The sequence below is a fragment of the Heloderma suspectum genome, chromosome 2 (assembly GCF_057233095.1).
Source record: "Heloderma suspectum isolate Gila_16-S chromosome 2, 16-S_ref, whole genome shotgun sequence".
NCBI classification, from domain to species: domain Eukaryota; kingdom Metazoa; phylum Chordata; class Lepidosauria; order Squamata; family Helodermatidae; genus Heloderma; species Heloderma suspectum.
This window is the reverse complement of record NC_139459.1, coordinates 194989976-195017834: the sequence shown is the minus strand read 5'-3', so window position 1 is coordinate 195017834 and position 27859 is coordinate 194989976. Positions and strand designations below refer to the sequence as shown.

Sequence of the window (27859 nt, the reverse complement as noted above, 5' to 3'; positions counted from 1 at the left end):
TGGCTGAGAGTGGTCACAGACTATCTGCTGTGTTCATGGCAGGGCTGAGATCTGAGCTACATTTTAATGACCTCAGTTCTATAGCCCAATGAACCACTGTTATCCATCACTTTGGGTACTTAGTTGCATTCCCCCTAGGTCCAGCTGCTGTTAAACCCCACAAAACGATAGGATTCAGGACATAGAAGACCAGCAGGATTTAGCAGCAATGAGATACATTTTTTGGATTTTGAGCCTAGGTCCAGGTTTTGGAAGTTTCATGGCATGGAGAATAATTTAACCCAGTTTAGGGTATACAAGTAAAAAGGGGATTTATCTCATTACACTTTCAAATTAGAGCATACCCAATTGGGTTTTTTATTTGCCAAACCCAGAAACTGCTTATGCTGCTCCACTCAGTTTCAAAAGACTTTGCCATGCAGCATGGGGTGGCTACTACTTAAGAAACAGAAAGCCTCTGTGAGAGTGTGTAATTACTTTTCCACTTCTTCAGATCCTGTCCCTAGGATTTGTGGGTCCAGTTTGATGGGTGATCTTCTGCATTTTGCTTTTTCCTGTTTCCAATAACTGCTTTCCTTGATTCTGAATATAATTTCCGTAATTGACCATTTTCATCATGAAATCAATCTCTTATTCAATTGGTTCATGTTGAGTAGGGTTTGGGGTGGGGAGTTTCAATTAAATATTAGTACTGCTTGGGTTTTTAGATCATGTATTTTTCAGAAGTGGTTTTAATGCTCCTTCAGTGGGGTGACTGAGATGTGTCTTGGAAAGTGGGAAAATGGGATGGGATTGGGAGCAGCTATTCAAGTAATTGCTGGCACGGGGCGATTTGGCAGGAGATTCTAGCTTGGGTAGTTGCAGGGTAGGCTGGGAGAGTAGGTTGTCCTTTGCTCCTATTAGGTTATCTTCCCAAGGAAGCCATGCTGACAATGAACGTAGTACTTCCAGCCTAGAGGTCCTGCTTTTTAATACTAGGACAGTCATTGGAAAAACTTCACTCATTGAAGATACTAATCTGGTATGCATCGCAAAGACCTGCCTGAGGGAAGACTGGGGAAGTGTGTCTCATCCAGTTCTGTCCCCCAGTGTACTTTCTGGTACAGCAGACTTAAGCTGTGGGGTGGCAGGGAGAGGTAGAGTGGTAGTAGTCTGTAGGAATTCTGTCTCACTCACCAGATGTTCCATCCAACAGTCCTCTAGCTTTGAATGCATAACTGCTGTGATTGGCTGGCTGCAGTGGTGTAAGCATTTTGTTGCTGTCATTTACCCTGCTGTCCAACAGTCTCCCTTTCTGCACTAGCTGGGGTGATCTTGGAGCTGGCATTGGATCATCCCAGGTTTCTTGTTCTGGGCAACCTCAGCATAAATTCAGATACACCATCCATACCGAATTCACACACACACACACACACACACACACATATGCACACAACTCACACACATACATTCATACACACACCCTTCCCAGCCCTACCGCCTCAGCTAATCCATGCAGATCTGGGGAGGGGGGTTTCCCTGCCCAGCAGTGAGAGAGGCTCCCTTTCTTAGGGCTTCTTTACATGGAGCTTTTATCCTGCTATTGCTCACTCATGGACGTTTGTGGGTCCATCGAGGTTTACGCTGAGGTTGCTCAGTCAGGAGTGGTTCAGGATTTCATGTCTGCTGTGGCAACCATTGACCTGTCCCAATTCATACCTACCCCTATGCATGTGAAGGACACACCCTTGATTTGATAGTCTGTTCTGATGGCGGTAGTGCTGTGAAGGTGGAGGAGCTATGTGTGACTCTGGTGTCATGGATAGATCACTTATCTGGTTAGTTATGGGTGCCAGAATTGGTGGTGCACCAGTTAAAATGGTCTGCCTGTAGAGCCTGATAAATCTGAATGGTTCCTTGAATGCACTCGGATCTGCAGGAGAAGCTCTCCTGAGGATACCACTGCCCACACAGGCCTGTTTGTAGGGCATGGGGGTAAGGACTTTCTCTTCTGTCATTCCGAAATTGTGGGATGTGTTACCTCCAGAATTACGATTGGCCTTTCAGAAAAGATGTTAAGACACATCTCTTTAATCTAGCCTTAAAACGTCTTTTAATGTAATGCTTTTTATGTTTTCTTAATTGTTTTTTTATTATTTTATTGCTTTATTTTAAAATGGTTGTAATTGTCTTTGGCAAGAAAGGTGGTATATAAATATTAATAATAAATAATGCTAAACTATGGTTTAATATTACTTGGATGTACCCAACCAAAACTTTCCTGTTCCCTTTCCTCCTCTCCTGCGTTGGGGAGGAAGATTTTGGCAGAGTATAGTTTCACATTTTCAGAATCCAGACTTAGCATTACGTTTGAACAGAGCATCTATTTATTATGTCTGTTATATTTACATCCTGTCTTTTCCTCCGAAGAGCCCAAGGTGGCGTACATGATCCACCCCTCCATTATATCCTCACAACAGTCTTGTGAGGTAGTTTGGGCTGAGAGTCAGTGACTGGCCCGAAGTCACCCATTTAGCTTAATGGCTGAGTGGGGACTTGAATCTGGGTCCCCCCAGTCAAACTGGTTAGTTTAACAAGTCAGCTTCATAAGCCATGGTTTGAAGTTAGCTTGTTAAGAAACATATCAGAGTTTGTATTAAACAAGGATGCCTGGTTTGAACATAACATTAAACCAGGCTTCTGTGAAAGTGAAACCAAATTCTACCGAAGTCCTCATCTTGGCTGTGTGGAAGGAGGAGAGCAAAGAGGAAAGCAGGGAAGTCCAAAGATTCACTCAAATTTGTTCAGGCTCATCCACATAGTGCTAAACAATGGTTTAGGGCAGAGGTGTGGAAGTTTTCAGTGGGGGGCCCAACAGACATTGTTGCCCCACCCATTTTGCCTTTCTTTGTGCTTCTCTCAGCACAGAGAAAGGGACTCAGCTAGTGCTGCCCGAGACCCTGGATGTGGGCAACTTGAGGGCAGCATATGAATGAACTGGGCAGATGTGAGGAAGATCAACCACTCTTCCCAGTGCTGGCCAAGTCTCCAGCTTTGCACACCACACATCGTGCCCATTTGGATGGAACGCACCATACAAACTGACTCAGCCGGCATCATCAGTCCTCCACAGGGATGATACGAGGCAGATGAAGTCCCCTGGCCCAAGCAGCAACTGAAGCCATTTCAGATGGGGACTGGTTTCCCATAACCAGCGCCTTCCCGCACTTGGGATGAGATGGGGTCGGTGATGCACAATTGAGAGTGGGGAATCCCCTTATTATCTCCCATTTGTGATCTGGGAAAGCAAAGGGATTCCTATCCCTGCTTCCTCCCCACACCCCAGCTAGCTTCCAAACCAGGGAGAGGGTCATGGCGAAGGGAAGTGGGTAGGGCACATGGAGCCGAACCCGCCACAGACCAGATGGGGACTGTCTGTGAGCCAGATTAAGCCCATGGACCAGAGGTTTCCCATCCCTGATTTAGGGTTACATCAGCTGCAGCTACTGAATGGTACACACAAAGAAAACTGAATTAAAGTGAACTTAGTGTAGCACTGTTTTGAGGTTGCTTGGTAAGTGTGTGGCCACTTGCTTGGATGGCTTTAAAAGGGGATTAGACAGATTCATGGATGCAAGTCTATCAGTGGCTACTGTTCATACTGGCCATGTGATACCTCCAGATTTAGGGGCAGTTTGCCTATGGATACCAATTACTGGGGAGCAACAACAGGATTAACCAATTACCTTCATATCCTACTTTCTAGAGGCAACTGATTGGTCGCTATGCAAAGGAGGATGCCCAACTAGATAGTCCTTTTGTCTGACCTAGCAGGGCTTACATTCCTATGCATTTATGTTTTTACTCACTGTTACTATTATTAACTGCAGCGATCTTTGCCATTATTAACTGCAGCGATCTTTGCCATTCTCTTAACATTTAATCGGAATCTGGGTCCATGCTTATTAGTTTTACACAGACTGTGAAGCAACAGACAATTCTCAAGTCTCAAGAGTTTGTGAAGTAGCAATTCTATAAATAATAATAATAATAATAATAGTCCATAGGGGATTTTATTCTATCCTAGGAACCCAACCCTTTGGAGGGTTGTGATTGGCATGCATAATCGTCGTAAATTCAGCTCTCATACTATAAAGCGCCGAGTCAAAACGATCATGGTCCATTCTAATTATACTTGGAGCACCAATGAAAATGACATTGCATTATTTAAGCTAATAAGATATATCAAATTTAATAAATATGTTCAGCCCATCTGCTTACCAGATACTCATCTTTTGGCTAATGCGGAATACCCCTGTTACATCTCTGGCTGGGGAAGCACAAAAGAGAAAGGTAACTTTTATTTTTCCTTTAAACTAAACTATTGTTAAGAGTGAGAAGTTTAGTGATTTCATGACTAGATTCAGGATTATTTCCCACATTATGTGGAAGGAAATCTAGGTCTGTCAAAGGGTACACTCAAGAGAGAGGTGCTGGCTGTCATTATGATACACTTTATTTTGCAGTCACACTTTACATTTCTAGATGTACGGTAAAAAGATGCACCCTTACAGATATTTGTGAAATGGTTTTCATTCCTTATCTTTTCTGGTCACTGAACTTCAAAAGATAGCTCTTCCCACCACCTCTTGTTAGCAATCAACAACTCTGTTGTTGGAAAACCTCACTTTCATTTGTGGGGAGCAATGGTAAAAATTCAACCTTGCTCCTGGGCTCGTTATTGCCAGGCATGAGCAACCTGGACAGATTTCTTGTGTTTGGAGCATGTGTTCTTTTAACTTCATGGTATGAGAGATAAACTGTCTTTTCTTGGGCAACTGAATTCTTTAATATTTAAGTATGTTTGCAACATTACAGCATTTTTTTAAAAAAAATTACTAGTCATCAAAGCATGCAGATACACACACACACACTCACACTTGTGATCAAAGAAAAAAAATCACTAAGCTATACTTGGGCATATGTGTACTTTGTGCTCAAAAACAAAATGAAAATCCTGTTCCCAGTCCCAAATTTTCAACCAAGGAACGCTGCATTCTGCAACCTTTATAAATTATGTACACTGAACAATTTGCATAATTTCACTTATAGATTTCCACCATATAAGGTACCATTGATGCAGAGAGTTTTTTAAAAGTTGAGATTCTCAGAAATCGCAACATATACACAGCCCTGCCTTTGAGATTTAAACAATTTGTTTTTATAGAGAACTAGACATTCCACTATATAGACATATTACAATACTCCTAACAGGAGAAAGAGTTGGATCCAGGATCTTCCTTCCATAAGAGGAAGGGCTCCATTCACAGAAGGTCCCTCTACCTGATTTATGGGGACACACACACCTCACAACACCACACCTATTCAGCGGGGTCTCTTGACTCTGTGTTGCATTTTTAGGGAGCTGGAGGGGCTGCCATGGGAAGGAGGGGGCAAAAAAGTTGATCCAGCTTAAATCTGGACCCAGGCCAGGGGCTAGAAATGGCAGTCAGTTCAGATATTAAACAGGAACAACAGGCTATAGGAACAGGATCTTGGCTTGATTCTAAAGACTTGCATCCATCTCTTGCTTAGACCAGAATATTTCTCCTATCTTCTGCATTTATCATGAGAAACTGCGGTAAACGATACAACTTTACCTAAAGATTAGAAATCTCATTGGATGTGGTATTTGCCTCATCTGTGTCAGAATTTTATCTAGGAAAAATCAATCTGCAATCTAATATTCTTGTAGGCTCGGTTCAAGCCGAGTGCCATGCTCACAATGTAGGCCAAAAATAATTGCTCACAAATTTGATGGCACACTTCTTTAGATTGTCCTATATTTCAATCTAAAATGATAATTTAAATAAAAACTGTGGACACCGGTCAAATTTACAAAAGACAGATTTCCTTCTTCAAAATAGGAATATGGACATTACTTAGAAAGTAGCTTCTCTGGGTTTGGCTTTTGTGTGAACTTCGTTGTGCACATGTTTTAGACTGTGCACCTGAATAAATCATAATTTGATGTGTAAACTTTTTGAACTACTATACCTACAATTTTGTTATAGTAATGGCTGAAGCAGATAAACTGAATAGTTCCTTTGGCTTCAAACAATACAAAAAGCACAAATAAACTCTGAAAACATACAATAGTTGATTCCAATAAAAACAAAATAATGAGAACAGCAGTAAAGAAATCTCAACAGCAAATGGCCTAGCATCCACACCTCCATATGCACCACGGGTCTGTATTGGCTGCCAAACAGAATTTGCCACAGCTCCAAGACAGTGGAAAGATTCTTGAGCATCAGGACACAATCCTATGTATGTTTAGACAGAAAAAAAGCTTACAATGCCTAGCATGCTCCAGTCAGCCATGGACGATGCTGGGAGTTGTAGGATCTTTTTCTGTCTGAACATGTGTAGGATTTTGCCTTTAGTTTGATAACTAATGTAGGTTCTCTAGATTGCACAGAGAACAGGTCTAGTCTGCTAAGCTTAGGTGAGTTACAGTGGCTTAAGTGCTGCCACTATCATATAGTTTTGCATATTGCCTTGTTTCAGAATGTTATCAGCATACTTTAATTTTAATTATTTTTAATGTGGGTGAAGCAGTATTTTGTGTTTTCTGTACAGGTAGAAGCAAACTTATATTACAAGAAGCTCAAGTAGACATTATTCCACTAAATGTGTGTAATAGATATGACTCGTATGGAGGACAACTAACACTGAATATGCTTTGTGCCGGCTCTGCAAGTGGACGTGTCGATAGCTGCCAGGTAAAATGGAGATAATTCCATTTTACAACATGTCATCAAAATCTCCACTCATGCAGGTGCTAGAGCAAACTTTTACCCAGTAGTCAAAGTAGCACCAAGTTAGTACATTTGTGAAACAAAATGACTTATCAGTTTATGTAATAAAATCAACCTTAAAAATATCACAGTAAAATTCAAGTGGTAATTGAAAATTCAAGCCATAATTTCATTTTCTCATCATCAATCTATAATAATAAAAGAGAATGTGTGTGCATCTATGTGTCAGGGCCATAGCAGCAAAACTATGAAACTGAAACACCTGAAATTTTGCTTGCATAATAATGTCCCCTAGGAGAGTGTGCCCCATGGTTATTTTGTTCTTAAATTTCTTAAATTGTAATTATTTTTAATGTGGGTGAAGCCTGCAGTAACATCTTCACCCACAAGGGGCAGATGTCCCTAACCAGGACATACGGTGTTTCTACATTAAGCAACCCCCACCCCCCCGCAAAACCCCACATCCTTTCTGGACCTTCCTGCTTTCGGTTTCTTTGTGGGATCAGGAAGGGCTCTTTTACATGGCAGACATGTGATTTGAACTGAGGGAGTGCCTTCCTCCCTCCCTAGCATGTGTACAAAGGGGCGGGGGGGGGGGAGTCTTGTTTTCATAGCTTAACTTCTGCTGTACTGTTTTCTCTCAGCCCCCAGGAAACCTCAGACTTACTTCTGAGTAGAAATAAAATGTGAGATTGTGCTATAAGTCTGCAACCCTTGGCACATGTATGTGGGAGTAAGCCGCATTGAACTCAGTGGGACTTACTTCTGAGTAAGCATAAGAGCACCCTGTAAGTCTGCATCCCTCGACACACTTACTTGGGAGTAAGCCCCATTGAACTTAACAGGGTGTTCTGAAACAACAGATGTTGCTTCTGAGCTTGGTGGGGTGGGGGATCAGATGTGTCTCCCTTGGTTGCAGGGAGGCATTTTACCCTCTTTTCCCTCCAGTTGAGAAATGCAGAGGCAGGAGATGCAATTGGCAGGGAATTCTTGCCCTCGCTCCTCTCAATTCTCATCCTGACCGCTCCTCCAACAACTGAAAACAAACGCCCACAGCAGGCAGACACAGCGCTTTCTTATGCTATGGAGAATTTCACAGGGAGGTCATGGCGCTCCTGTTCCATCAGCTGGAAAAAATACCACATTTTTTATGTTTGGGGAAAACACGAGATAGGCTGGAGGAAATGGTGGGAGACACCCTGGAGGGTAACGGCATCATCTAAAGAGCCTGCAGACTTCCGAGAGAGAGCCATCTCAATAGCAGGATAAAAGCTCCATGTGATGAACCCCATAGTTTAGCAGTCCATACAACAGAAATGGGATCCTCTTTCAATGCAGGAACTGAATTGTTCTGAAGGTCTCGGGGCTTGCAGTCCAGTGGTGTTCAGGGATGGAGGCAAAAAGGGTGGGGCCAAAAATACAAGGAATACCTGCATATTTTAGCTCAAAGTTAAGCCTCAGCAGAGGCATTTCAATCTTTTAGAATAGGGGAAAAGTGCCCAAAAGCTGGGAGACTGCCAAATGATGAGTGGTTGGGGGAAAGAGGTGGTACCAGGGGTAGGGGTGAAGCCTGGGAAACCTTGAAGGGCTGGATTAGGACTCTAGGAGGGCAAGATATGGCCCCTGTGCCTGAGGTTTCCCCTCTCTGCTGTACAGTTTGAAGCTAGTAGAGAACAGTAGGCTGGCAGACAGTGCTATACACCTGCCCCCTCCCGCTGGTATGGGACAGACCCCCTTTGAAATGGAGGGGAACTGAAAACAATATACACACACAAGCTTTTGAAAACAATGGTGTATTTATTAAGTTAACACAAGAATTTAAAATATACAATCATTCATTTGAGGAAAGCAATATAGTAGAACAATTGCAATTAAAATAAATGATCGATGAATTATTTAAGTCTGTAACAGGAACTTGGATTGTGGGGAAATTAGATGAATTGTCGATGGGGCTGGCTCTGGAGTTTAAACTAGGCCATGAACGTGCACTGACTGTAGGAAGGGTTTGTGGGGGTTAGAAGGGTTAGGTAAGTAGGAGTCCCTAACCCTCTTGGGTACAGAAAATAAAGAATTGGGATGAGCATTTGAGAGCAGGGTGTGGAGGAGGCTTTATCCCAATGCAATGTGCTGTGATTGGGTCAGTTCCCATTGCTCAGTCAGTGTGACTAGAAGAAAGGGGAGAAAGGATCTATCCACCGTGCACAGATCACATTATACTTTATAGCGCTTTGTGCACTTGCCTCCTGTTGCCTCAGGAGTGGGCCATTTCAAACTCAGTCACCGTCATACTCCCTTGGTTGATTGCCTCTTCTGAAACAGTTAGCCAACCATGTGAAAAGAGATAATGAAGAAAAAATGAAGGGGCGCAAAAGGGGCCCAGACACAATTTATTCCATTAGTTGGTCAAAGAAGGGTGCACTTCAAGCCTGGGGCTCTGACCAAATTAATTTAAAGATAGATGCAATTAAAACACACATATAGAAAAGACGGGTTGGATGCTACAAATGTAGAAAGACCTCAGAAGCTAGATGGTGGTTTAAAGATGCCTTTCCTTGGGCCGTAAGGCCATTCCTTCAACTGAAGAATTGTGTTGAATTGAAATTTCCGGTCTCAGTGGCAACAGGGAAAAAATGTATCTGTTTAAATTTGGACTTTGGGGCAGTCTGTGGCCTATGGCTAGGCACAAACCAAAATAGCCAAGTTATGATTAGCCTGGGTGAATATAACCAGCAGATGAGCAACAGAACCACAGTCTCCTTGACCCCATCTGAGGCCTTTTCTCTCTGGGTTTGACTGAGGGTAAGCAGGATTCTGGGGTTTATCTCTCACCAGAAGAGATCAGTTAGGACTTCTGAGAATGAACCTAGGGTTGCCAAAAGTATAAGTATCCATTGGTGAGAAATTAAGGTGGTATAAGCCTGTCAGTCATGGCAGGAACCGATAAAACACATTGGCACAGGCTTGCCTAATAAGGCTAAGCTTTGAGTGATTTCAGCAAAAAGGAAAGGAAAGGTTCCTCCTGTGCAAGCACCGGGTCATTACTGACCCCTAGAGGGACTCCGCTTGCGCTGGCGTTTTCATGGCAGACTATAGCGGGGTGGTTTGCCATTGCCTTCCCCAGTCGTGGCTACCTTTCCCCCAGCAAGCTGGGTACTCATTTTACCAACCTCAGAAGGATGGAAGGCTGAGTCGAAATGAGCCGGCTACCTGAGACCCAGCTTCCGCTGGGATCGAACTCAGGTTGTGGGGAGAGTTTCGGTTGCAATACTGCCGCCTACCACTCTGCGCCACACAAGGCTCAGCAAAAAGACACTGATCTAAATCCAGCACACCTAACTGCACAAAATGCGGGGTTTTTATACAGTTTAAACAAAGGCTGTGACGTTATGACTGGCAGTGACTACCACACAAAAGTTACAGAAAAATTCTTAAGTATTGAGAATTACTGTATTTGCCTATAAGGGCAGGCTGCTTACCTGTAACTGTAGTTCTTTGAGTGGTCATCTGTGCAATTTGACTTCTTAAAGCTGAGAAGGTTAGGCTGGAAGCCCACTCTACCCTCTCTTGCACATGCCCTAAATGCAGAGCTCCCATTTTTCCCATTCGTTTCTCAAGGGCACTGCAGCAGACCCAAACCAAAAGGAATGGTGAAAAACATGGAACCACCTATAGTGGGGTAAGAGGTTGAGTTTTCTGACTGCACGGATAACCACTCAAAGAACTATAGTTACAGGTAAGCGACCTATCCTTCATGGTCTCTGTGCGCCACACATATAGGTAATTAGCTAATTTACCAAAGCTGGTGGGAAAGCTGATCCAGCTAGTAAAGATGAAAGTACTGTCCAATCAAAAGTGGCATCCTTCCTTGCTCGAACATCCTGTCAGTAGTGCTTAACAAACATTGAAAGCTGTATCCAGGGAGCAGCCCTTCATGACTTGTGAAGTGGAACACCTTGTAAAAAAGCAACAAGAGGCAACAGCCCAAGTAGGATTAGCCTGTGCCAAGTCCGGTACCAGGAACTGTGCCAACACATCACAGAGTTTCAGATACCGAAGCGGTCAGATGCTGTGTTGAAACCAATGAACCCTTCTTTCTGACTCCATAACAGACCAAGTGTCTTAAGGGTTTTATAGAAAGAAGATGTTTTGTCCAGGTTGAAAGCCAAAGCCTTGTAAACATCCAAAGTGTCAAGAGATACTTCCAAAGGTATGGCTGGAGTTGGAAAGAAGACAGGTAAAAATATGTCTTGGTCCAGATGAAATGACAACACAACTTTTGCAAGAAGGATCTGTTTGGAGCACCACCTTGTCATTATAAAGGACTGTAACGGGAGACTGGAACAGAGCGCCGTTAGTTCACTGGCTCAGTGTCCAGAAGTTATGGCTACTAGAAAAAGCACCTTGAATGTAAGTAACCTGAGATCATGTAGTAAGCGGTTCAATCAGTTTTGACATAAAAGATGTCCAGAACACAGAATTTAGTTTGAGATTGGTTGAGAGACTGGTGGTTATAGGTTCTTTGATCCAATAAGAAACATTTCTGTAGTCACAAGTGAGAAAAATATGTAGCCTTGAAACCAAGCATGAAAAACAGATAATGCTGCCAAATAAACTTGGAGGGAGCACAGAGAAAGGGTCATGCCTGGTTCCCTTGCAACACCAACAACTTATCATAGGAGTATAATAAACCACGAACTCTTCATTGTGGTGAGATGCGAACACAAGCAATCTTTTGGAGTCTGCAGCACAGAAACGTCACAGAGGCAATCGTTCCAATCAATCACTCTTCATTATGGTCGAATGACCAAAATAGCTGAATAATCAACATAAAAGATGTTGACCAATAACAGGAAATAAGGCTATGTATGTATAAAACCCCCAAATTATAAAAGTTCTAGACATTTCAGAAAAGTTCTAGACATTTCAAAGAATTTAATGAGTGAGTTGAGTAAATTCTTGATGGATTTCGCTTGCTGTTGCAAAACATTTGGCAGCAATAAGAGTAATGGATGCTTTTTTATCAGAGAGAAATAAAGACAAAATGCATCTGGGCATCCTGACAGTTTAGATAAAATGGGAACAATAAAAGTTTTACGAATGTCACAATAAAAAAGACATTACAGAAGGACATGGGTCACTGTTTCAATCTCTCCTGAGTTACAGGGACACTTCCGTTGGTAGTGGGGAGTTCTACGGAATCTACCCTCCAAGACATCTGAGGGGAGGGAACAGACATGCCAATGTAAAAGCTCTGCGGTACTTCTAGACTGAGAGTGAATAGAAGTAATTTGCTGGTTTGTGAAGTCGGAGTGCAGTATCAATTAAAGTGGAATTTGAAGTTAAACTCAAGTCAACTTGATATTCGATATCTGCTAGGCATTGCCTGAGTATTGCTCTGGCCTTCTCATACCCCAGAGAAATGAAATAACTAGGGAAGAGTCCATGAGACAAAAGCATTTGAGATAAAACTTCCAATACTTCCAATAAATCAGTTAGTTCAGTTAGGAGCACAGACAGGGTTATAAATCCACCATTAAGTTCCAAGATGCAATCCAAACAACCTGGGAGCAAGGTTCTGAAGACCAGTGATGTAATCTAAGGCAGATTTTCAAAGGCACAGGCTTCTGGACTGAAAAGAGTTCAGGAATAATTTCCAAGACAAAGTCCCACGAACATGGAAGTTGAGGCAAACCAAAAGACCAAAGTTCAGGTATAATCCAAGCAAGCAAGTGATTTTACTGGTATAAAGAGGTACCCACAAAGATTCCTGAATTCTGCAGCTGCTTCTAAACAGGTGTGGGGTGCCTAGAGCTCTTTGCCTGTCCACCTATCACTGAGGGCAAACTTTACCTGTAATTGTGAATTATGCCTAAGTTGGTGTTTCTTTTCTATTCTCTTTAGTCGGCTACGTTCCCAAGGAGACAGGTTTGAAACCCTCCCTTCCTCACCGGAGTCTCCAACCTGGACATTTTGTTATGACCAGATTCAACTATAATGGATGTTGGTGCAGGATGTTGAAACTGGAGGGTATAATGGTCCAGTTGAACTTTATAAAGATTGTCCATGCTCTTGGAAGTTGGAGGAGCTGAAGAAGGCTACTTTCTTCCAGGCTGCCCTGAGAAAGGAGGGGAGGACAGGCAGAGCAGTGGGGCCTATGAACTTGGACTGGACAAAGTCCATGACCAAATCATCCACTGGAGTAGCAGATTGCTTGATATCTAGCCGCAAGGATGTAACCATATGAAGGAGCTGCACAGTGTAAGGGCAGTTACCGTCTGTCAGGGAAGGTGGAGGATGGCTACCCAGCACTGGATCTGGAGATGAGGCTGAAGGAGCGGCTGACTCAGAAGCAGAAGAATCCGATTGGTAGTTGTCCAGATCCGACTCCTTCAGCTGTGTTGGTGTTTGAAGTGGTGCAAAGGTAGTTGTGGATGGAGGGACAGCTGTTGACACAACCAGTGCTGTTGGTAGAAGTGGGTGGAGCTGTGATGGTCCACAAAGCACTGGTACCAATATCAAAATGGATGGGATAGACATTGTAGGAACAGGTGCAAGAGCTATGATAAGTATGACCACTGTTTGAGGCATTGACATCATCAGATCCGATGTGGCAGTTCAAGATACAGTAGCAGTCACAGGATTTACCTGTGACTTACTAGTGTACTTGGGATCTAGAGACCTCCTATATTCAGGAGGATCCCCTCAGGCCCGGGGAGGGTATGGATCAAAATACCATGCATGTTCCCTATAATGTCCTTGCGGAGAGTCTTGCCTCCCTGGGAATCCCATGTCCCAAAATTGAGAAGGGGAGCAAGGATACCAACCATGTGTGGCTCTTGCCGTGATAAACCCTGGCCTCTTCCATTAAAGTAGAATCAGTCAGAATACTGTTTAATACAAGTCAGGTGAGCCCCTCCTGGAATCCAGAGAATGGTGGAGAAGCATCCCTGATCTCACTTTCTGGCATCTATCTAGTGATGCATACCTCGTCTAAAACCATGGGAGAGTTACATGGCAATCTCTGAATCATTGGAATGGGTGACAATAGCAGCAGTGGAGGTGGAGGCAGTTTGGAAGGCATCTCCACTGGTAAGTTAGTTTCAGTCTGTCAACAGGAGATGGCATAGGTGTGCAGTGGCTGACTGCCTCTATTCTTAGGCGGGTTTTTTTTTTCTTTTTTAGGTTCATAGAATCATAGAATAGTAGGATTGGAAGGGGCCTACAAGGCCATCGAGTTCAACCCCCTGCTCAATGCAGGAATCCAAGTCAGAGCATCCCTGACAGTTGGCTGTCCAGCCTCGTCTTGAACGCCTCCAGTGTGGGAGAGCCCACTACCTCCCTATGGAATTGGTTCCATTGTCATATTGCTCTAACAGGAAGTTTTTCCTGATGTTCAGCCGGAATCTAGCTTCCTGTAACTTGAGCCCATTATTCCGTGTCCTGCACTCTGGGATGATCAAGAAGAGATCCTGGCCTTCCTCTCTGTGACAACCTTTCAAGTACTTGAAGAGTGCTATCATATCTCCCCTCAGTCTTCTCTTCTCAAGGCTAAACATGCCCAGTTCTTTCAGTCTCTCTTCATAGGGCTTTGTTTCCAGTCCCCTGATCATCTTTGTTGCCCTCCTCTGAACCCTCTCCAGTTTGTCTGCATCCTTCTTCAAGTGTGGTGCCCAGAACTGGACACAGTACTCCAGATGAGGCCTAACCAGTGCTGAGTAGAGTGGAACTAGTACTTCCCGGGATTTGGAAGCTATGCTTCTATTAATGCAGCCCAAAAGCGAATTTGCCTTTTTTTGCAGCCACATCATACTGTTGGCTCATATTCAGCTTGTGATCGACAACAATTCCAAGATCCTTCTCGCTTGTCGTGTTGTTGAGCCACGTATCCCCCATCTTGTAACTGTGCATTTGGTTTCTTTTTCCTAGGTGCAGGACTTGGCATTTATCCCTATTAAATGTCATTCTGTTGTTTTCTGCCCAGAACTCCAGTCTATCAAGATCACTTTGAATTTTGTTTCTGTTTTTCAAAATATTAGCTATCCCACCCAATTTTGTGTCATCTGCAAATTTGATCAGCATTCCCTGCACCTCCTCCTCCAAGTCATTAATCAAAATGTTGAAGAGCACTGGGCCCAGGACTGAGCCCTGCGGTACCCTGCTCGTTACCTCTCCCCAGTTTGAGAAGGTCCCACCAATAAGCACTCTTTGAGTCGGATTCTGTACCCAACTGTGGATCCACCAGATCGTTGTTTCATCTAGTCCACTTTGAGCTAGTTTGCTCATATCATGGGGCACTTTGTCGAAAGCTTTGCTGAAGTTGAGGTATATTATGTCTACAGCATTCCCACAGTCCACAAGGGAGGTAACTTGATCAAAAAATGAGATCAGATTCGTCAGGGCTTGTTCTTGACAAATCCACGTTGGCTTCGAGTAATCTCTGCATTGTTTTCAAGGTGCTTCCAGATGGATTGCTTTATGATCTGCTCCAGAATTTTCCCAGGGATTGATGTCAGACTGACTGGTCTGTAGTTCCCAGGTTCCTCCTTTTTACCCTTTTTGAAGATAGGGACCACATTAGCCCTCCTCCAGTCAACTGGCACTTCACCCGTCCTCCATGATTGCTCAAAGAGAATAGAGAGCGGTTCTTGAGAGTTCTTCTGCCAGTTCCTTTATTACTCTAGGATGCAGTTCATCTGGCCCTGGAGATTTGAACTCATTCAAAGTAATGAGGTGTTCCTTGACCATATGCCTATCGATTTCAAGCTGCAATCCTGCCCCTTCAGCCTGTACTTCGCCTTTGCCAGGGGGTCATAGACCCTCTTTTGGGAGAAGACTGAGCCAAAGTAGGAATTGAGCACCTCTGCCTTTTCTTTGTCATCTGTTATCGTTTTGCCATCCTTATTTATCAGCTGAACAACCATTTCTTTCCTCTGCCTTTTACTGTGCACGTAGCTGAAGAAAACCTTTTTGTTGCTTTTAGCATCCCTCGCTAACCTCAGCTCTTTCTCAGCTGTAGCCTTCCTGACTCCATCCTTGCAATTCTGTGCTACCTGCCTGTACTCTTCCTTTGTTGCTTGGCTGTCTTTCCACTTCCTATATGTATCCTTTTTTGTTTTCAGGTCATCTCTAAGCTTTTTGTGAAGCCACATTGGCTTCTTCTGTTGTCTTCCACCTTTTCTTCTTGTTGGAAGGGCTTGTAATTGTGCCTTGAGAATTTCCTTTTTTAAAAGCTCCCACCCATCTTGGACTGCTTTTCTCGTTACAGTCGCTTGCCATGGGACCTTACTGATCATTGTTCTGAGTTTATTAAAATCAACTTTCCCAAAATCCAGGGTACGCGTTTGACTACACTCGGCTTTTGCTTCTCTTAGAACCAAGAACTCAAGTACAACATGGTCGCTTTCCCCCAGAGTTCCTGTAACTGCTACTTCATCCACTAAGTCATCTCTATTGGTTAGGATCAAGTCAAGGATAGCCGATCCTCTAGTTCCTTCCTCTACTTTCTGTAGGAGGAATTTATCTACCATACAAGTCAGGAATTTCCTGGAGGGGCCATGTTTTGCAGAATTTGTCTCCCAACAAATATCAGGGAAATTGAAGTCCCCCATCACTACTACATCATGCTTCCTTGAAACATCGGCTATTTGCTTTTCAAAAGTTTCATCCTCATCTTCTCCTTGATTGAGTGGCCGGTAGTAGACACTGACCACCAGGTTCCTTCTATTCTTTGCTCCATTTATTTTGATCCAGATGCTCTCAATGGGGCTACCAAGCTCATCCTCCTGTATTTCTGTGCAGAGATATGTATTTTTCACATATAGTGCAACCCCACCTCCCTTTCTGTTCCTCCTGTTCTTTTTGAACAAGTTATATCCTTCAGTTGCTGTATTCCAGTCATGAGAGTCATCCCACCAAGTCTCAGTTATACCTATCAAGTCATAATTTCCCTCTTGTATTAAGAGTTCAAGTTTGTTCTGTTTGTTTCCTATACTCTGGGCATTAGTATATAGACATCAAAGACCATATGCTTTATAGTCTGGCTTTCTTCCTACATGTGTCTGAAGACTATTATTGGGCACTATCAGAGCTGTTCTCTCCGTTGCAGTGCATGAGCCTACGTCCATTGTTACCCCAACTTTACATCTCCCTTCCCCGTAGGATTCAGTTTAAAGCCCTCCTGATGAAGTTCTTCATGCTGTGGCCAAACACATTCTTCCCATCCTTTGTGAGGTGCAACCCATCCCTTGCCAACAGTCCATCTTCCAGGAAGTATAGCCCGTGGTCCCAGAATCCAAATCTCTCTCGTCGGCACCACCTTCGTAGCCAGTCATTCACCTGGAGTATTTTTCATTTCCTTTCTATCCCTCTTCTAACTACTGGAAGGATGGATGAGACAACTATCTGGGCCCCAAAGTTCTTGAGTTTCCTTCCCAAAGCTTCAAAGTCTGATGTGATTTCTTCGTAGCTCCGCTTGGTGGTATCATTTGTTCCCATAGATGAGAAGAAAGGGATACCTGTCAGTGGGCTTTATGAGTGCAGGCAACCTTTCAGTCACGTCTTTAATCTGTCCTTCTGGGAGAAAACATACCTGGCGAGGCCATGGGTCTTCGCGACATACTTGAGTCTCAATCCCATGCAGCAAGGAGTCTCCCACTACTACCACTCTTCTTGTTGTTGTAGGCCTGGGTTTCATCGCCTCTGTTTGACTGACCTTCAGCCTCTTGCTCACTCTCATGTAGGTTCATTCCCCTGTGGTTCTTCCTCTGCAGGCTGTCCTCCAGTCTCATCCGCAAGTACCTGGAATCGGTTCCACAGCTCCACTGCTTCCACTGGTGCAGAGTGGCATCTAGTTCTTCTTCTCCTAACTGTCAACCTTTTCCAAGGAGTACCCTCTACTCCATTTTTCTTCTCCTCAGCATTTCCCACTTCTGCCTCATCTTGCTCTTCAAGCTTCTGGTCTTCCCTTTGCTGCTGTAGTTCCCCCATTCTGTCCAAGAACTCTTCGTGTTCTCTTATTCCCCGGAGGGTCGACAGTCGCTGCTCCACTTCACTTACTTTTTCTTCCAGCAGCGTGATAAACTTGCACTTGTTGCAGGTGTAGGCCATGTTGTTCTCAGGCAAGAAAACAACATTGCACACACCTTGCAGGTCACCACCACTGGAGAGTCTTGTCCTTCCATAGCCTCTTTTCCCTTTTTGTGTCTAGCTTTGTGATTGTTCTAGACTAGCCTGTGCCTGCTCCTCTATTCAGTAGAGGTTAAAAGTAGAGTCCCACTGGTGTGGAAGTGTGTGTTACAAGACAAATAAATGGGGAAAAAGTTTGTTAAAAAAGAAAAAAAATGTTAGGGGCCTCCCCCTTGACCTCCCCTGCTGAACTCCCCTGGCCAACTCCTGTTTGCTCCCCCTTTCCTCTCACTCTGGTCGCTCGCTCTCTGGGAGCTTGCTTGCTTGCTTCTCTAGTCCCTGGACCATTTTGCTCTGCTCTGCTCAGCTGGGAGGCGGGAAACAGACTGAAGCTTCCTGCCCACTCAGCTGCTGGGAGTACTCAGGCCACACCCGCCCCCCAATTCAGTTGGAGCTCTCAGAAGCACCTGGTGAGCTCACAGCCACTCAGAAGGCTAAAGGGCAGCCCCCTGGGCTTCCTGCAGCCCACTTACCTCTTAGCCTCTGTCTCCTTTGTCTCTTCTACCACTGCAACTCCCCTGGCCAACTCCTGTTTGCTCCCCCTGTTCACCCGCTGTCTGGGAGCTTACTTGCTTCTGTAGTCCCTGGACCAGCTGGAGCAGCTTGCTCTGCTCTGCTCAGCTGGGAGGCAGGAAACAGCCTCCCATCAGCTGAGAATCGCTTCGCCTTTTACTTTTTTGATGGCTGAACGGCCTGATCAGGCACCAGCTCCTCCCGATAAGAGGGTAAATGGCTGGTATCAGCAAGAACCAAATCCAGCAGGACCAAAGGGACAGGTAAAAACTATGACAGAGTAGAACCCAAAGTGGACAGTACCAAGACCAAGTCAGCAGAGCCATTTTAAGTGGTGGTTTAAAGCAGATTGAAAATGGAGCTGACTCTAATCGTTTTACTGAATCTGCTGCCTGTAAGCCATGCTCCCAAAGCACCATGCAGAAGAGTGATTCCCTGGCAGTGAATGCCTTGGCAATGAATTCATGATTGTACAACATGGGTCTTGCCCAGACAAAAAAGGCAAAGATTGTGCCCATCCATCAGGGGCAATTTACTTCCATGAACTTCACATTTACAGAATGAGGTCTGATGGTCCATAGGCTGCTGAAGGAAGCCTTTCATCAAATAATAAGTCGATGAAAATAAGATGCAAAACAAAGAGTGAAGGAACATAAGAAACACAATAAAAGGAATCGAATTTGAATAAAAGGTAGATGAACACCTCAGCTGAATTGCCTTGCAGGACACAAATAATGCTGCTGCTGTTGTGGTCAAAGAGAAACTGAAGATAAAGGCGGGAGCTCTTCCCTTAGGGCGTGTGCAGGAAGGAGGTAGGGCTGGCTTCCTGCCTAAATTTCTCAGCTGTAGAAAGTTCTCAGCTCTACAAAGGCTCTGGGCAGGTTCAGGACCCGTATGTGTGATGCGCAGAGACCAAGAAGAACAAAAGGTTCTTTGTGGTCTCCCTGAGCCCTTTGCTTGCCAGAGTCATCAGTATAACAAAGGAGAGTACTTTATGCATATATGTGCTCTATGGAACAGATGGGTTTCTTAGCAATGCAAGTTGTAAAACCTTTTCACCTCATTCAACTCTTTACTTACACTTCAACATTATTTCCTGTTTATCAGGAGGGGAAATCGCTTTGGAACTGGTTATCTGCATACATTATTAATTTTAATCCCGCCTACCTTGCGGTCTCAGAATTTTTGCAGGTCCATTTGATAAGATATCAAACTTAACCTAACAGAAAGAGTTGCAAGATGCTATCAAGCATATTAAAAACTTCAAACGCCTGGTACAGATGGGTGTGAGAGCTACTTTTATAAAGTATATGAAGAGCCGTTGATGCATATATTATTTACACTTTTAAAAATACTTTGAGTAGGAACCCTATTCCAGAAACCTGAAAAACTTTTAGAACTCTACTGTTACCCAAGCTGGATAAAAACCTGGAAGATGCAGACACACAGGCCAATCTCACTTCTAAACCAGGAGTACAAGTTATTCACAATTATTATAGCCACCCAACTAAATGAATTGGCCTCAAAATACATAAAAACAGACCAATTTGGATTTATCAAAGGCAGACAAATAGCAGAACCAATCCACAGGCTTTTCAACATTACTCATTTTTGCAAAATGAACAAAACGGAAAACAACATCTTGAGATCGAAGGTGTGGGTATCTACAGACAACAGAGATGTGAAGACATGGGAAAGAACCAGGAAAAGGACCTTTCTCTCCAAAAAATAGGAAAAGCTGAACAGTTTTGGATTATAAAATATTTTCTTTTACAATTATGTATAACACAAGGTGTTCATACAGTCAAGGCCAGAAATATTGGAACAAGGATAACTGTTTTGGCAGTTGGCCTCTGTACACCACACATTGAAGTTGAAAGTAAACACACCCAGATGGGAGCGAAGTCAGGACTTTCAGCTGTAATTCAAGGGGTTTGACAAAAGTGGGGCCCTACCCATTCAGGAAGGACAGCCAGTGGCATACATACACACACACCATTGTTGGTGGCTCATAAGTAATGAAACAAACCAACATCATTTCAAACTTAAGGATCGCCTTTAATACCTGGATGAAAATCCTTTGCAGTCAATGACTGCCTGAAGTCTGGAACCCATGGACATGACCCAATGCTGAGTTTCCTCCCTCAAGATGCTTTGCCAGGCCTTTACTGCAGCTGCCTTCAGCTGCTGCTTGTTTGTGGGTCTTTCTGCCTTCAGTCTTATCTTCAGTAAGTGAAAAGCATGCTCTATTGGGTTGAGATCAGGTGACTGACTTGGCCGTTGAAGAACATGCCACTTCTTTGCCTTGAGAAACTCTGGGATAGCTTTTGCTGTATGTTTTGGGTCATTATCCATCTGCAATATGAAGCGGCGTCCTATCAGTTTGGCAGCATTCGGCCGAATCTGAGCAGAAAGTATAGCCCTATACACTTCAGAATTCATCCTGCTGCTTTTATCAGCAGTCAGGTCATCAGTAAACACCAGTGACCCGGTTCCATTGGCAGCCATACATGCCCATGCCATAACACTGCCTCCACCATGTTTGACAGATGATGTGGTATGCTTTGGATCATGAGCTGTTCCTCTCCTTCTCCATACTTTTCTCTTCCCATCATTCTGGTACAAGTTAATCTTGGTTTCATCAGTCCAAAGAATCTTATTCCAGAACTGGGCAGGCTTTTTTTAGGTGTTTGCTGGCAAAGGCTAATCTGGCCTGTCTGTTCTTGAGCGTTACTAGTGGTTTGCGCCTTGTTGTGAAGCCTCTGTATTTACATTCATAAAGCCTTATCTTGACTGTAGATGTTGACAATGACATGCCTACCTCCTCAAGAGCATTCTTGACCTGGCTAGATGTTGTGAAAGGGTTCCTCTTCACTATGAGCAGCATTCTGTGGTCTTCCAGGCCTTTTGCTGTTGCTGAGCTTGCCGGTTAATTCCTTCTTTTTCAGGATGTTCCAAACTATTGTGTTGGCCACTCCCAATGTTTTTGTTATCTCTCTGATGGGTTTATTTTGTTTCCTCAGCCTAATGATGGCCTCCTTCACTCACACGGACACCTCTTTGGACCTCATGTTGGGAGTTCCAGGGAACAGCTACCAAATGCAAATGTAACTCTCAGAACCACCTCCAGGCCTTTTATCTGCTTGATTGGTCAGGGGTACCCAGGAAACAGGCCACACCTGGCCATGCAGCTGCTTGTCAGCCATTCGTTCCATTACTTATGAGCCATCAATGATAGGGGTGTGTGTATGCCACTGGCTGTCATACACGCTCCCATCTGGGTGTGTTTCCTTTCAACTTCAATGTGGTGGTGTACAAAGGCCAACTGCCAAAACAGTTATCCTTGTTCCAATATTTCAGGCCCTGACTGTATGTATATTGGTACCAGCCTTTATTTTCCCAAACTGGTAAATTTTTATGTAAGCCTAGAGATGTAAAATTTCTGGATATTTTGAAGCCATAGGGATGGGGTGAACATTTTTTTAATCCTCTCTGTAAGATACGCAGTATAGTTATTTATTCTGTTCCTTATTAAAACTATTGATCTAATGTATCTTTTACTGATAGATGTTTTGCGATGCTCCAAGTCATGCTTAGTTTCCCAACATGTGATTAAAGTCACCATTGGGTGGGCGGACGCCTTACCTCTGGGTCTGGGGGGACATCCGTGGGGGGGGCAATCTGTCCCTCCCCCCAGAGTCTGTCCAGGCTGGCTCCCCCTAGCCTAGCATGGCTGCGTTTAGGCTAATCCACCAGCTTTACGGCTGCAAATGGCACTCAGTACGCCATTTGCATCCAGATACTTAACATAGTGATATGGCACGGCAATGGCAGCCGACCTTATTGCCAGCATTGCGGAACTGGCGGCCGGCTCCACAGGATCGCCACAGGGAGGGAGTCGACCTGGATGGATTCCGAGGGGAGCCAGAGGTGAGTGCTCTGTTCTGCCACTGGCCCCAGTGGGGCTAGATTCTTGGAATCCGGCCTCATTGGGGTCCGTGGCAGAATTCTCTGACATCCCTAGTTACCATATCATAAGGAAACAAAATGTGTATGCTTGACAGTTTGGGATTTGTTCTATGAAGTCCCATGTTTTACACTTGTTCTAGTTAGATGCTGTGGCAGTCAACGAATTTAGTTCTAAAACCCACATGAGAGAAACTGTAGGTTATCCCACCACTTCCACCACAGCTGACGGAACAATGTTATCTCACCTCTTTTTCATTTTTTTCAAAGAAGGTACTACTACAGTTTTTAATTAAGTTCCCAATTAGCTCTCACTGTCAGGGAATGCTGCCTTAGCTATACAACCTTTAACTGCTGCCACCAGATAAACCCTCTTTACCTATAAGAATCAGCTTGATCAGAGAAACGATGGAGTGTTCCCTCCTACTACAAAACTCTGTGGTTATCATAAGAACACAAGAAGGTACAATATATGATTAAAATACCAAATAAGAAGGTGTATGTATTAACAAACTTTAATGCATGTTTTCAAACATAAAACATCTCAGCAAAAGTTTAGTTTACATACTTGTTAATAATAAAATATGTACATCTTATCATTGTTAATAGCATGGATAACTTGTAAATTGATGTACAATTTATTATGCATTTCTTGAACAAAGTTGTACAGATAGATAATGTACATGTAGATAATGTACATGTATTGTAATGAAAATGAAATAAAGAACAATTCAAAGAAAGAAAAAGAATCAGCTTGATTCCTATGGTGTAGGCATGGGATTGACACCACCACTAAAGACAACCTTTCAAAATGAACAAAAATTAAGATGTTTATTAAGGGGAATTATTTACAAAAGGGAATGTCACTTTTCAAATAATAGGTTAAGATTACTTAATGTTTCTTAAATATGCTTGATTACCATTCTTAAAAAGTAAGTCTTCCCCATTGAAATAAGCTCTCAATGGTTTTTCTTTCAGACCCCACCCCAAACAACTCCTTACAACAGGAACAGATGTCTACCAGTATTCTGTGCCTGTAGTTCTTTCTGCTTCTTCTGGCTTTTACAGTTATTCAGATATTTCTGGTACTACTTGCTGATGTTCCCTCTGTTCAAACATAAAATAGAATCCTAAAATGTATTATATTTAACTTGGCTTGCTCATAAAATTATCATGTTTGCTATATTAAATATAAAAATATGGTTTATTAAGACAATTACACATTTATTGAGTTTACTTTTAATGTTTTTAATTTTAATGATTTTATGAGTAAACTAAGTTATACATAATACATTTGATGTTCCTAAAGTAACCAAGTGATTTTAGAGTTGTAAAGAGTGCTAAAAAAAAATAAGTATTGCATATTGTTGTATTTTGCCCAAAATTTAATTTTTTTTCGGGGGAAAATGTTTTTTCCATGGGTTTACAATTCCCCCAAATGCTACATCTCTAGAAGACAGTCTAATCAAAGGCTCTAGCAGGTGATGTGATGGTTTAAAGTTTGTTAATATAATAGCTTCCTATTTTTTCTGTTTCTACTACCAAATGAGGCTGTGCGCTTCCTCAAAGATGGAAATGTTTCTGAGTAAATAGCTGGATTTCATATTTTCAAAAAGGTATCAATCTGACTTTCTTCCTTTAAGCAGTCTTTAGGGTAGCTCCAGGTGAAACCTGAAGCCGTCACAATACCTGGTAGAAGTAAGGGTGTTTTTGCTTCCCCCACCCCTAATTTTTGTAATATCTTGCCTATTGGAGATCTTAAAAGCTCACACATTTTTTTGTGATCTTTGATTGGCTTAATAAAGGTATTACACTAATTTTGATTTTGGAATTTGCTTATGGCCAACACAACTACCTCAGGGATGGGGGATTAGAATACCATGAGCAACACTCATATCACCATATTTTATTTTTCGTATTCCAGGGAGACAGCGGGGGACCTTTGATGTGCTATCTTCCAAGAACTGCCAGGTTCTATCTCGTTGGAGTCACCAGCTTTGGGTACGGTTGTGGCCGACCAAGACATCCAGGAATCTATGTTCATATAGTTAATTACAGAAGTTGGATAGATGCACAACTTCTTGGTAAAACTACCACTGTGAACTTTCAGTGTTTCCTGATCCTTTTAACTGCGGGGTGGATAATTTTCCATATTGTTGTATAAAAAGGCAAATTTTCTTTCCATTGCACTAGAATGATTTGGGATGGCTATTGAACAGTATTGTTTCCTCTTTGAAATGAAGTATCTTTACCAGAATTCATTATCTTTAGGAACCAATAGATGTTCTCTCCTGCCCTGCTATATTCAAAAATATATTTAACCATCTGTAATTTTAAAATCTAAACCTAACAGGAATGGATCATTTACATAGGTGTGTTTTATGGACTGTAAATTATATAATGACAATCGTACTCTTCAAAATAGGCTAAAATATGGGAATTAACATTTTTTTAAAAACACACACACAGTGAAAATTATCGCTTAGTATATGATAGAAATGACTGAACTCCCAGTACAGGAATGATGATTTATAGAATTCAAACAATACTATCCTTAATATATACTTATATTTTTAGCATATAAAGGAACTATGTACATGATAGATGCCAAATGTTGCCATACTTTACATAGCATTTCTGAAATAAAACATTTTACAGTTGTATACAGATACCACGTTTGAAACATCAATGTAATATTTCTTTTGTCCTTCACTCAAAGTTGATTTTGTCTTAGAGAAGAAAGTGTGAGGACTTATAAATGAAGAATTATTTTTCAGGTATTAGTCCTGACAAGTAGTTTCACAGTGTTTGAGGAATTTGGGCTTTAAGTATTAGAAATGTTGATGTTAATAATTGCTTCTTCTGCTGGGTCCCCTACAGCAAAGTAAACACACCTTATTTCCTTGTAAGCAATGGTACAGGTTGGTTAAATATAAAAAAGAAAAACCTGACAAGCTCAGAGCCTGAACACTCTAGGAAATAAGCCTCACTGAACACAGTGACCTGGTTCACACATAAAACAGTGCAAGGGTTCTGGGTGGTTGACAACCCACCCTCGCCGGGTCTACACGCAACAAGAAGCTATGGTATGCCCCTGGTGCACCCCAAATATTTAAAATGGAGGGGGCTGCTGCAACAACAAACCCAACAGTGACCTTCATCCAGGGTGGCTTCTCATTACACGCAAACCAGGTCAGTGAGACTTGAATAAACACATATCCTTGCATGAACAGGGTATGTTTTCCTCTGGTATTCTTAAGACTGAGCCAATTCTTAGGCTGTATCATTTTAACAAGAAAGAACATCTTATCCCCCTGCAGAATGAATACATGGGACTCCTTGAAATGGTACATTGGGTTCCTTCTTTCTAAGATCAAGATGTGCAGCCACCTATTTGTTTAAAAAATATATCCACAAAACTTTAAACTCAGCTGCTGTGTATGATAGACCAGTGGTAGCTAACGTTGCCTATTCTCAGCACCCAGCTTCTTACTCACCGGAAGACATAATGGTAACTACTATAAATATTCCTCTTGTCAAGTAATTACAGAAAAAGAAATATTGATATATAATTTTGTGGTATTTGTTACACGTCTTAAGTTTTGCTTTTCAGAACAATACTGCACATTGTATTCTGCTTCAAGCTTTTATTTATTTATTTATTTAATATAATCAAAACAAAGAAATGCTTGGTTATTCCACTGAAATTTTTTTTAAAGAATTTGGTATTTTTAATAGCCTCTTGACATATTTTTGTCTATTACATATATTTCCTTGAGACACATGGGAATTAACATATCAACGAAAGTGTGGGCTGGGGAAAACAAAACAATATTATAGCAATCTGGTATAATTAGTAATTCAAGTCTATGCCCCAGCCACTGAGGCCGAAGAAGCTGGGATTGATCAGTTCTATGAAGACCTACAACACCGTCTTGAACTAACACCAAAAAAAGATGTCCTTTTCATCATAGGGGATTGGAATACTAAAGTAGGAAGTCAAGAAATCACCGGGATAACAGGCAAGCATGGCCTTGGTGTACAAAATGAAGCAGGACAAAGGCTAATAGAGTGTTGCCAAGAGAACACATTTATCATAGCAAACACGCTTTTCCAACAGCACAAGAGGTGACTCTTCACATGGACATCACCAGATGGTCAATATCGAAATCAAATTATATCCTTTGCAGCCAAAGATGGAGAAGCTCCATACAGTCAGTAAAAACAAGACCTGGAGCTGACTGTGGCTCAGATCATGAGCTTCTTGTTGCAAAATTTCAGCTTAAATTGAAGAACGTAGGGAAAACCACTAAACCATTCAGGTATGACCTAAATCATATCCCTTATGAATATACAGTGGAGGTGAGGAATAGATTTCAGGGATTAGACCTGATAGAGTGCCTGAGGAACAATGGACGGAGGTCCGTAACATTGTTCAGGAGGCAGCAACTAAATCCATCCCAAAGAAAAAGAAATGCAAGAAAGCAAAGGAGAAAGGGGAGATATATCCAACTATACAGGAAAGATCTTAATGTCCCTGATAGCCATGATAGTGCGGTCACTGAACTTGAGCCGGACATCCTGGAGAGTGAAGTCAAGTGGGCCTTAGGAAGCATTACTAACAACAAAGCTAGTGGAGATGACAGTATTCCAGCTGAGCTATTTAAAATCCTAAAAGATGGTGCTGTTAAAGTGCTGCACTCAATATGCCAACACATTTGGAAAACTCAACAGTGGCCACAAGACTGGAAAAGGTCAGCTTACATTCCAATTCCAAAGAAGGGCAACGCCAAAGAGTGTTCAAACTACCACACAATTGCGCTCATTTCACATGCCAGCAAGGTGATGCTCAAAATCCTACAAGTTAGGCTTCAGCGGCATGTGAACCGAGACCTACCGGAAGTACAAGCTGGGTTTCGAAGAGGCAGAGGAACTAGAGATCAAATCGCCAACATTCGCTGGATCATGGAGAAAGCAAGAGAATTCCAGAAAAACGTCTATTTCTGCTTCATTGACTACACTTCATTGTAGTCATTGCCTTCATTGCCTTTGATTTGTACTTCATTGCCTTCATTGTACTTCATTGCCTTTGATTGTGTGGATCACAACAAACTGTGGCAAATTCTTAAAGAGATGGGAGTACCAGACCACCTTACCTGTCTCCTGAGAAACCTGTACGAGGGCCAAGAAGCAACAGTAAGAACCGAACATGGAACAACCGATTGGTTCAAAACTGGGAAAGGAGTACGACAAAGCTGCATATTGTCGCCCTGCTTATTTAACTTCTATGCAGAGTACATCATGAGAAACGCCGGGTTGGATGAATCACAGGTCGGAATTAAGATTGCCAGGAGAATTATCAACAACCTCAGATACGCAGACGATACCACCCTAAT

General features: G+C 42.6%; 1 protein-coding gene across 3 annotated transcripts in view; it reads left to right on the top strand.

Moving 5' to 3' along the window:
- LOC146353738 (transmembrane protease serine 12-like) overlaps positions 1–25150 on the top strand; it is a 31876-nt gene extending 6726 nt beyond the window's left edge. Inside the window, exons 2-4 of one of the 3 annotated variants that reach the window (XM_084837196.1) lie at positions 4264–4332; positions 6622–6764; positions 24388–25150. In XM_084837196.1, coding sequence (XP_084693322.1) covers positions 4264–4332; positions 6622–6764; positions 24388–24627 — 452 coding nt within the window. In that variant the 3' untranslated portion in view covers positions 24628–25150. Of the gene's footprint in view, positions 1–4066; positions 4333–6621; positions 6765–24387 lie in introns of all 3 variants that reach the window. The other 2 variants (XM_084837194.1, XM_084837195.1) reach the window with 2 other exon arrangements.
- The last annotated feature ends 2709 nt before the right edge of the window (positions 25151–27859 follow it).